This window comes from Bidens hawaiensis, unplaced genomic scaffold (genome assembly GCF_021521415.1).
Source record: "Bidens hawaiensis isolate Kalapana, Puna unplaced genomic scaffold, B.hawaiensis_p1.1 tig00038679_1, whole genome shotgun sequence".
In the NCBI taxonomy this organism is placed as follows: domain Eukaryota; kingdom Viridiplantae; phylum Streptophyta; class Magnoliopsida; order Asterales; family Asteraceae; genus Bidens; species Bidens hawaiensis.
This window is the reverse complement of record NW_027505573.1, coordinates 142,017-153,917: the sequence shown is the minus strand read 5'-3', so window position 1 is coordinate 153,917 and position 11,901 is coordinate 142,017. Positions and strand designations below refer to the sequence as shown.

At 35.9% G+C, this 11,901-nt stretch overlaps 1 protein-coding gene and 1 pseudogene across 2 annotated transcripts; one reads left to right on the top strand and one right to left on the bottom strand.

Moving 5' to 3' along the window:
- The first annotated feature begins 1,003 nt into the window (after positions 1–1,003).
- On the top strand, positions 1,004–5,124 carry LOC143614025 (sodium/hydrogen exchanger 1-like; annotated as a pseudogene). The gene is made up of 13 exons (XR_013150228.1): positions 1,004–1,198; positions 1,684–1,802; positions 2,384–2,481; positions 2,550–2,609; positions 2,698–2,939; positions 3,029–3,075; positions 3,145–3,211; positions 3,296–3,396; positions 3,482–3,583; positions 3,684–3,822; positions 3,907–3,969; positions 4,058–4,141; positions 4,220–5,124. The product of XR_013150228.1 is annotated as a sodium/hydrogen exchanger 1-like (transcript).
- A 2-nt stretch (positions 5,125–5,126) lies between these two features.
- LOC143614024 (sugar transporter ERD6-like 16) lies at positions 5,127–9,507 on the bottom strand. Its single transcript, XM_077087579.1, has 13 exons — positions 9,502–9,507; positions 7,168–7,227; positions 6,970–7,035; positions 6,818–6,883; positions 6,641–6,719; positions 6,497–6,561; positions 6,321–6,413; positions 6,157–6,237; positions 5,948–6,079; positions 5,754–5,876; positions 5,559–5,672; positions 5,338–5,478; positions 5,127–5,225 (listed from the first exon to the last, which is right to left on the bottom strand). The coding sequence occupies exons 1-13, from the start codon at positions 9,505–9,507 to the stop codon at positions 5,127–5,129; spliced, it is 1,125 nt and encodes a 374-aa protein (XP_076943694.1).
- Between the last annotated feature and the right edge of the window lie 2,394 nt (positions 9,508–11,901).

Below are 11,901 nucleotides of genomic sequence, written 5' to 3'. Positions count from 1 at the left end.
AATTTTGAGCCAACCTCACATTATGTACAAAACACTTAGCTCCAAAATGCCACCCATAATGCCTTAGGGGCGGTGTTCCCAGGCATTATGGGCTCAAAACGCCACATAACTTAGCCACTACGAACAATCTAATATTTAAATATCCAATTTGATCCCCAAATGAACTTTTCCCGCTCTCTAACTCACAGTTCTTCTCTAAAAATATAATTGGCATTCGTCTATATTGGGTGAACCCTAAATCCTTTTAAGATTACTGTTACAATGAAAAATCTCTTTAAAACCCACTTATGTATATAAGAATGGCGTTAAGTAAGCATGATTAATCATTTAAAACTAAGCACATAAATTACATAATAGTTGGTTGTTCATAGGTGCTTAGCTTGGATAATTTAGCTTACGAGAGCTCGAGTTTAACTTCAACTAGTTTTGAGCTCTATTTCTAAACTTGGCTCTATTCAAGCCTTTAACAAATCAACCTCAAATAACTCATGAGCGGCTTCACTCGTTTATAACCAGGTTAAAGATTTTTAGAGGATGATACCTTGCAAGTGAGTGTCTTCTTGAAACCATGTCTATTTGTGTGCTTATGATGATTATACGTGTTTCTATTTTATTACGTTACTCTTGCATTACTTCTTTTGTCATTGGTAGATTTCTATATACATAATTTCATTTCTGTATATTTGTATGCTATTATTTGTTTTGAAGTCAATATCTATCTGAAAGTAACCTCTCTATGTCATGAACTGAGGTAAAATTTGTCTACATCCGACCTTTCTTAAACTCTACCAATAAGTCAATAACTTTGATATCTGTTTGATTTACCGGATACAATGTTAGTACTTTAATTATTAAGAAATATAAAGGACCACATTTGGTAAAGCTAGATACCATAATATTCTTGAATAATACTTAATATTCAAACTTCACCCTCCTTTTTCTCTCCATATATTATGAATACCCGCCTCTTCTTCATCATCACTTCTCTCTCTTTATCAGGTGAATGCGATTCGACTGTTGTGTTGGTTAAATATTAATCGGAAGGATGAATAGTACTACTACAGCACTAGCTACCTCTGAGTATGACTCGGTTGTGAATATGAACCTGTTTGTTGCTCTTCTTTGTGCTTGTATTATCATCGGTCATCTTTTGGAGGAGAGCCGGTGGATGAATGAGTCCATCACTGCTCTTGTCATTGTAAGCTCTTTTTATTTTTTACTTTTTTTATCATGTGTGTATTAATCAAATGAGTAGGGGTGTAAATTAGCCAAGCCGAGGCGAATCCATGCTCGGCTCGTTTCAAGCTCTATTTCTAAAGCTCGAGTTTTGGCTCGTGAGTAGTTTTCAAGATCGAGCGAGACTTGTTTATTATTTATTAAATAATTTATATATATATTGTTATTTTTAGATATATTTTTTATTTATAATTCTGTATACAACATAATATATATTATTTAGTTACTGTTATCGTAATTTAGTAATAACAATAATAAATATTTATTAAATATAATATATAAAAGTTATATCAAACATGGGTTGTTTAGGCTCATGAGTGGGCTTGAGCTCGATAGCTCGATAAGTGAAGCTTAAAGTCGGGCTCGTTTATTAAATAAGCTTATTTATAGGCTTGAGCTCATTTAAGCTCGACTTGATTCGTACTTTCTCTTGGATGACAATGGCAGGGTCTATGCACTGGTGCTATAATTTTATTCACCAGTGGAGGAACAAATTCACATCTGTTTGTATTTAGTGAAGACCTTTTTTTCATTTATCTTCTTCCTCCGATCATCTTTAATGCTGGGTATGTTTTTAGTCTTTGAAAAATATTTATAAAAGGATTATGAAATCTTTTTTTTAATGCTTCCTTTTAGATTTACAGTTAGCATATTCTGTTGTTTGGTAGGATGGTTCTGATGCAGACATAACAAGATTTATTAACTTGTCATGTCTGCTTTTCATTTTATAAACAAGTTTAATGCTAATTATCATTAGTCAGTTTTATGGAATAGTTATGATTTTTGTTGCATGCTGAAGAGGTGATTAGACTATAGTGGTATATTCCTTAGATGCACTTTGCCTGGTCTGCTGTAGTGGTGTCAAATAATTTAAGTAATAGTCAATGGACCCAAGATCACACTTATAATAGGTTTGACCGTTTGCTATAATCGCGCTACTTGGTGACTTGATGTCAATTCATGCTTCATAGAAGCTGAACCATAAAATATGTGATCACTATGTTTATCTTGACACATGAAAATGTTTAAAGTATACGCGCACTCACTGCACATACGTATGTATGTATCTTTTGGCTGTTTTTTTTGTAAATTCTTTATTTTTCATGGTTATTAAGCTTGTATTATTTTCGGAATGATGAATTAACAGGTTCCAGGTAAAAAAGAAACAATTTTTTCGCAATTTCATGACCATTGTGCTATTTGGTGCTGTAGGTACCGCGATATCCTTCACCATAATATCATTTGGTACACACTTAACTTCTTCATCCTTTTTATTTTATAAATGCAATATTTTCTGATATAATCCATTACAGGGGCTATACACATTTTCAGAAGAATGAATATCGGTTCTCTAGACCTAGGAGATTTTCTTGGTAACCTTACTTAACTCTTGTATTAGTTACATTTTGTGAATATCTATTCATTTGCTAATATGTTCGTCAACTGTTTTTGTTTCTCCAGCGATCGGAGCAATATTTTCTGCAACAGATTCTGTTTGCACTTTGCAGGTGCTCAATCAGGACGAGACGCCTTTATTATACAGTTTGGTATTTGGGGAAGGTGTTGTGAATGATGCCACATCAGTTGTTATTTTCAATGCAGTCCAAAACTTTGATCTATCTCGGTTCACGACAAGTGATGCCTTTAATTTAGTTGGAAATTTCTTATATTTGTTCGCTACAAGCACGTTCTTAGGAGCCGGTGTAAGTCTATATTTTTTTACACGTTTACATGTTTACTTAAAATATTATCTTGAAAAAACATGATCATGTGATGCTTTCTATTGCTGCAGGCTGGGCTACTTAGTGCATATGTTATAAAAAAGCTATACTTTGGAAGGTATTTAACTTTATCCCTCAAGTGCTTTATGTGAAAAATATTCACTTTATTTGGCTTGCTAAATTACAGGCATTCAACGGATCGAGAAGTTGCTATCATGATTTTAATGGCTTACCTTTCATATATGTTGGCTGAAGTAAGATTTTACTCAACTTTGAAAGTGTTCATTCCCCTACATAATCAATAGCCGTCAATGTAATATCATTATTAATTTTTGCAGTTATTTTATTTGAGTGGCATTCTCACAGTGTTCTTCTGTGGAATTGTGATGTCTCATTACACATGGCATAATGTCACAGAGAAATCAAGAGTCACTACCAAGTATATATGTCCACTTCTTTAAGCTACTCGAATCATACTCGGAAAAAATATTGATTTACTCATCTGAATCTATCAATTTTTGCAGGCATACTTTTGCAACATTATCATTTATTTCAGAGTTGTTTATCTTTCTTTATGTTGGTATGGATGCTTTGGATATTGAAAAATGGAGCTTTGTAAAAGACAGGTGCTACTTTTTTTTTTAAATTTATTTATTATTATAATTAAATTATTCATCTGTTTTTATAACAGCCATCATCACTGTCTTTTTCTTTTTGATTTATCAGCCCTGGAAACTCAGTTGGAGTAAGCTCTATTTTATTGGGGTTGGTTATGATTGGAAGAGGATGCTTTGTCTTCCCATTATCATATTTATCCAACTTGACAAAGAAGAACAAAAATGAAAAAATCACCGGGGCACAACAAGTATGATCTTTCTTCACTTGTTTGGCATGATTCTGTTTTTATAAACTAATGTTAGACATGTTTAATGTTAACTGTTTTTTTAAGGTTTTGATTTGGTGGGCTGGTCTTATGAGAGGTGCTGTTTCTATGGCCCTTGCCTATAACCAGGTCAGTTGTTAATAAAAAGTTACATCTAAATAAATGATTTATGGTTATTTCATATTTTCTAAACAAATTTATTTCCTTTATGTTGCAGTTCACAAGGTCAGGTCACACAAAACTACGAGGGAACGCGATCATGATAACAAGTACCATCACCGTTGTTCTGTTCAGTACAGTGGTAGTTATTTTTATTTTTAACGAAACAATTTATATTTAGTTTAGTATTTTTTTTAATAAATTTTGTAAATTTTTGTAGGTTTTTGGGTTGATGACAAAGCCTCTAGTGAGATTGTTACTGCCTTCATCCAAAAACATGTACCGAGCGACTTCTTTTGAGCCAACAAGTCCCAAATCGTTCATTGTTCCTCTTTTGGGAAATGAGCGGGAACCAGAAACTGAACCGGCTCAAAACGAGTCATTGTTCTGCCCGTCAAGTTTACGTGTGCTCCTTTCAAAACCTTCTTTCACGGTTCACTATTACTGGAGGATGTTTGATGATGCTTTCATGCGTCCGGTTTTTGGTGGTCGCGGCTTTGTACCATATATCCCGGGGACCCCTACAGAACATAGTGTTCATAATTTGATCCCCAAAGCAGTTGACAGTTAAAAGAAAGATATTTTCTATACCATGCCCCTGAAAATTAACTTTTTTATTGACAACACAGGAGGCAGTTAGATACTAAAGTGAGTGTTGCTTTTGGATTTCTGATTCATTTTTTGGTTTATGTAAATTATTTGGATTTGCAGGTTTTTTTTTTTTTTTTTTTTTTTTTTTTTTTACCGTGAGAACCTATTATTTTTAACTCATCGGATCCCACCAATGCCTGCTAACCAATGGGGTCAGGTAAAACACAGCTTGCGCTGGATAGGTGGTCGTCAGTAGGGTTAAGAACAGAAATCTAGCGGAAACTAGATTCAAAACAGTTTGTTTATTTTAGATTGTAACAAACATGGGCTTTGGATTTTGTATATTTTGATAACATACATATATATAATGAAAACTACAAGTTGTGCTTTATTGTTGTCTCAATTTTTGTCCCACAGTATCGTGTCGTGTAAATGTGTAATAGATAATTCGTTTGTATTTATCGAGATGAAAATGAAAATAACTAAAATATCTGTAACTGCTATATTGACATTATATTTTTAAACATCTATGACTTTCAAGCCTTTTTCGTAAAACCATATAACGAGCCTTCAAAGTTAAAGAGAAGCTTGAATTTCCTCCAAGCTTTTTCCTTTGGTTTCGGGCACGCACTTTGCTACAAAAATAAGGTTAAAAATACCAAATCCCGAAAACAACCAAAATGTACCTACAATCAAACAAAGCAAATATCTTCGATTAAACAATGAAAAAGAGACTAATTACTAAACCAGAATGACAATTACTGGAAATGTACCCGCGGGATTCCAGTTAACAAGAAAGTTAAAACTGTAAGAAACAACCCACGCGCCCATCCAATTCACTATACACGCCAAGCTCCCGGCAACACCTTTTATATGCAATGGGAATATCTGTAAACCAAAATCAAACAGTTTGCAATTAACTAATTATATGAGTATATATATTCTTAAGTTAAACCATGGTTAGTTACCTCAGACATGATCAACCATGGTATTGCTCCCATCCCGACTGAAAACCATGCTATGAACATCAGTACACCCGAGGCAGCAAGAAACGGGACCCATTCCAGTAAAATGCCTTGATCCTTGTTTCATAAAAACTATAGTAAGTCTTGTGTTTTAGCATTTTACTTTTTATGGATTAATGAATACAAAATAAATAAAACCTTGAAGAAGAACGCAGTTCCAGTGACAAAACAGCCGAAACATGTCCCGCACGTAGATATCAAAAGGAGAATCCTCCTTCCCGCTTTGTCAATCAAGACCGTACCAACAATTGTTATAGGAATCTGGATTTAACGATGATATAATTAAGAAAAGTATAATATAATATAAGAAAAACCAATGAAAACATTCATACCTGAATTAACGCGTAAGCAATCGTTCCAGTTTTGGCCGATTTAAGTCCTGCAAATTGAAAGGTTTCACTTGCATAGAATCCTATTCCGTTGATTCCTCCAGATTGTTGGCATATCATTAATCCAACAGAGATCTAAAACATAAACAGGTTAGAAAGCAATAACTGTATTCAAGGTGGAACAATGCTTACAATAACAGATTGTTGCTTACCATAACTGGTTTTATGTATTCGGGTTCGAACAAATCCAATAATCTAGCATCAGGAAGACGTTGAAGAGTAAGTATACTCTCCTATAAAACAACATGAAAATATTTAGACTATATTATAAATATATAATATACTCAATTTTGTAAAATACTAATCAGTACTGTACATGTATCTCATTGGCTTCTGCATCAATATTTGCTTTTGGGCCACGGAGCTTGCGTAAAGCTTGTTCGAATTCCACTTTACGTCCTGCATTAGCCTGCAAATTGATATATTATGTAACATAATTAAGATCTTACACTATAAAAGCTCCATTGCAAGTTTAAGAGTTTTAGAATGTACCAGCCATCTAGGGGACTCTGGAATAAAGAACAGGCCCGCGATCAGAAGAATGCAGGGCGCAAGTCCTGCAAATCAATCACCGTGTATAATTTTCTTATACTTCTTTTTTGGTTAAGGATGTTGATTATTAATACTTGTACATACCAGTAGTTAAAGCTAAAGTTCTCCATGAAACAACAGTTCCCAACAAGAATGATATTGATGAACCAGTAACAATCATGAACTGCATGAATAAACCGAAAAATGTAACTTTGCAAGTTACCCAACTCAACTTTTGTAAAAAATAAAAACAAAAAAAGAATTGAAATTACGCGTTCTAACCTGATTGAGGGTGGTGAGTCCTCCACGGAGCTCTTTAGGTGATATCTCCGCGATATATACCGGAACCTATTTAACAATGTCAAAACTCAATATTTGTGCAGATTGTGAAGTTGATAATGTTTCACATTCGAATAAAAGGTTACGAAATTTACCACAAAAGTGAAGATCCCTATGCCATATCCAGTGAAGAACCGTCCCGTATCAAGTAAAACTGATCCCTAACTTGTAAATAATAGCAATAAAAAAGAAGGAATAATCACTGTAATCCAAAGTTATAGAAATAAGACTGTATCAAATTCTGTAGTGTGTTTGCTTTTATGTCACAAGATAAGCATTGGTTTGTGAATTACCATGGCCTCATAGATTGCAAGCCATCCTGCTATGCAGATAACAGAGGATAATGCCATTGCCTGTTGATAAACGTAAAAAGATAAAGATATTTCAGGCAAAAGAAAGTTAATGGCTGAAAGATAGGCAGGCAACAAAATTCTGCAAGTAGCAGGCTTGCGTTTCATGTAGTTATGGATGTACCAGGGCTGGCAATTTAGACATGTACACGAATACACAACACGAACTACTCGACCTTAACAAGTATGGTGTATGGCATTAACAGGTTTCGTGTACTAAATAGGTAGACACAAATCGACTTGTTAATTTTCATGTCTAATTAGGTAAAATACCCGTTTACCTGCTAAGTATCATTTAGTACCTGATTAGATTTTCTTTATACTAAAAGTATAATAATATAATATGTATTATACATTTGTACAACTTAACCCAAATTCATATACACCTATATCGTGCCATTGTCCGTCCATCGACAACTATAGCAGCGCACCCACTGCCACATCTCCGGTCTCCTTCCTTGCAGCCCACATCTCTAGTCTCCCTCCTCGCACCCACATCTAAGGTATCCCTCCTCGCACACTCTGCAGAGGCGCCACCGCTTTCCAATCAGTCGATCTCCCCATCAGATGTCGTCGCTTACAACCAGTTGTCTCTTAAGGTACCCAAATTGAACCCTCTTCTAATTCGAGTATAGTTATACGAATCTGGTTAACTTTAATTAATAATTTGTTTGTTAGAAGATATAAGTGTTAAAAACTTTAGGCAGGTGAATCAACAACACGAACACGAGATTTGTAGAACTATTTACGACACTTTTATTAAGAAAACGACAAACGAGAAAAACTTAAAATAATGATAGAATGTATGGTTTATATAGAGCCCATACATGACTAATCCTATACTAACTCAAATACACAATTTGAATCTAAAACAAATAGGATTAAATAAAATAAGACTAACTTATCTTATAATAATAAACTAATTATTATATTAAATATTCTCCAAGATTCTAGAAGTCTTCAATCTGGTTTGGTGTTGGACACGTTTAAGACCCCCTCTCAACACCAAACTTCTTCTAACCGTGACACACACGAAGCACCTCGACTCAAAACAACCTACACAGGTCACGTCTTCCGTCTTCGACTCAAGTGATGAATTCCAATACTCCCTCTAGATTCATACTTGTTCCTCTAATGTCTTTCACGACACGCAACACTTGTATCTCTTTGGACTTGTCATACGCCTTAACACGAAGCTGCATCTCGGACGGTCACTCCTTAATCAACACAGGATCCAGGATATATTCAACTCACCTCCGAACAGCTTCATCAAATGCCTTGATCACCTTCGGTGTTCTCATATGCCCCATTGTTCTTACAAACCGAAACCGAAACCATCGAGCCCACTATCTTCTATTTTGATAGCCGCAAAACCATAACTATTTGGCCATTTTAGCCACCGGTTCTAGCTCCGTAACGCATCCCTCGCGGTTGTCAACAACCTGAACCGATGTTGATCTGTACGTTTTTGGTCCTGAAATCGGATCCTGAACATCTGATATTGTTGTCTCGTTTAGACAACCCGGCAACCACTCGAGATTGTTGGATCATTGATTCAGCCCACTAAACTACCCCGACACACGGAGATTTAACCATACCGACACACGATCATGGCACAATATAATTGCTCGACACGCGAAGATTTAACTATCTCGACACACGGTAATGGCACATCATCACTGCCCGACACATGGAGAGTTAACCATCCCGACTCACACGGTGATGGCTTATCATCACCGAAACCTTCAACTCGATGAACACCAAAACCAAGTTGACACACAACCTCGTTGTACTCCGTTATATCGGCAGACACGAACCACCTTGTACCTCCCTCATTGTCACTAATTAGCCGCTCAACCGCTATGAATCAGTTATACATCTCTCGAAAAACGACTTCATGCTTAAACCAATGAGAGTTTGATAAGTGATAATCACAACACGCAAAGCAAGAACTAAATATGCAGACCATGATCAAGAGGAACCCAAAACAAATAATTGTTTTCACAAGTGACAAAAAATAAATAAACATTCACCACTTTAAAACCCACGTTAGTACCATGCAACTCATGTACCATCTTATTTATGCATTCAATCAGAACCAACTTTACCATAGATTGATCAAAAACAGAATTGATCATCATCTAACTTTTCGACCACGATTAGGTCCTCTATTTTCTTTGCCACTCAAAGGCTATTACTGCCATTCTTGGTTCACTTCTACACTCAATCGAATTCATACTGCGATCAAAACACGGACACCTTCTATCGGAAACATACCGCCATCGAAATTTGGACATACCTTCATTCGATTGTACTGCGATCTAAACCGAAACACACCTTGTTCGAGAAACTTACCACAATTGAGACCTGGACACACCTTCAATCGGAAACGTACCACGATCGAAACCTGGACACACCTTCGTTTGATCGATTCCATCACTGACCCGACTAACAGGTCGCAAATATGATAAAATATGGCAAAAGCTATACAGAAAAAGAGTTCACATGGACGTACTAGTTCACGTAAGAGTATACGTAAAATACCAAAGGGGGTTATTCATATTCAAGCAAGTTTCAATAATACCATTGTGACTGTTACAGATGTACGAGGGCGAGTGGTTTCTTGGTCCTCCGCTGGTACTTGTGGCTTCAAAGGTACAAGAAGAGGGACGCCGTTTGCTGCTCAAACCGCAGCGGCAAATGCTATTCGTGCAGTAGTAAATCAAGGTATGCAATGAGCATAAGTCATGATTAAAGGTCCCGGTCTCGGAAGAGACGCAGCATTACGAGCTATTCGCAGAAGTGGTATACTATTAACTTTTGTACGGGATGTAACCCCTATGCCACATAATGGCTGTAGACCCCCGAAAAAAAGACGTGTGTAGAAAAAAAATTGAAGAGATTTCAATAGCAAGAGAAACAAGAGAAATAAATGATTCAATGATCAGATCAAATAATATTATTATGGTTCGAGAGAAAATAACAGTATCTACTCGGACACTACAGTGGAAGTGTGTTGAATCAGCAGCAGACAGTAAGCGTCTTTTATATGGGCACTTTATTCTGTCTCCACTTATGAAAGGTCAAGCAGACACAATAGGCATTGCGATGCGAAGAGCTTTGCTTGGAGAAATCGAAGGAACATGTATCACACACGCAAAATCTGAGAAAATCTCACACGAATATTCTACCATAATGGGTATTCAAGAATCAGTACATGAAATTTTAATGAATTTGAAAGAAATCGTATTGAGAAGTAATCTCTATGGAACTTGTGAGGCGTCTATTTGTGTCAGGGCCCTGGATATGTAACTGCTCAAGATATCATCTTACCTCATTCACGATCGGACACACCTTCGATCGGAAACTTACCATGATTGAAACACGGACACACCTTCAATAGGAAACTTACCGTGATTGAAACCTGGGCATACCTATGTTAGAACCGAGATTTAAAATTTATCTTTAAGAACCCCAAAGATTGCTTATTGGCTTGTTCTGAGCTTTACGAACAAGAAAAACCCTCAAATTCTTTTGCTTCACGTATATTCACTACCGGTCACCCATGTCGTCTCAAACGACACTCCGGTACCACATCAGTGGACCTGAAACAACTCATTGTCTCCGCCTACTATTGTTATTCGTCTTGTGGTATGGCCCGAGCTTTTCTTTATGCGTGCCCTCCACCGACAGACACACTCGCCAGTGGAGGCTGCCCCGATCTTCAAAACTCTTCACGATACGAGCCCTTAGCTCTGATACCGCTTGTTAAACTTTAGGCAGGTGAATCAACAACACGAACACGAGATTTGTAGAACTATCTACGACTCTTTTGTTAAGAAAACGACAAACGAGAAAAACTTAATAATAATGATACAATGCATGGCTTATATTGAGCCCACACATAACTAATCCTATACTAACTCAAATACATAATTTAAATCTAAAACAAATAGGATTAAATAAAATAAGACTAACTTATCTTATAATAATAAACTAATTATTATATTAAATATTCTTCAAGATTCTAGAAGCCTTCAATCTGGTTTGGTGTTGGACACGTTTAACAATAAGATTGCTCACATTGTGTACTGGATTACTTTATCAATTAGTTTGATTTCATTAAACAAGTTCTTAAATATGTGTTTCTAAACAGATCTTATTGTGTATACCTGATATTAACAGGTTCGTGTTCGTGTTTGGAACCAACACATGATAAGTTTTTGTGCCGTGCACAGGTATACATGTTTCGTGTTCGTATCTTATCGTACGGGTACACACGATACGCTAGCTCTTGATGTATAATACAACCACATGCATGCATGGAGATGGAAGTCATTTGTAAATGATCAATGTATGACTATATGAGTATGTTTGTATTTAGTGCATTTTTTTAATGTGTATACATATGATAGATCATGGATTCATGGGCATGACCAAATTAGTGAAGGAGCTAACCCTGAGTTCACATGTGAAGCATGATAGCTAAAGGTAAAGCTTGAAAGTTAAGAAAAAGGAATTAGAAGATAAAAGGTAAAGTAAGTTAATGTTTTAAATGTTTGGTATATATGGTTTAGTTGTAGGCCGGCCTTGGAGCAACTGGTAACGTTGTTGTTATGAACTTTTGGTTATGAGTTCAAGCCATGGAAAATAGCATTCTCCACAAGGTGGAGGGTA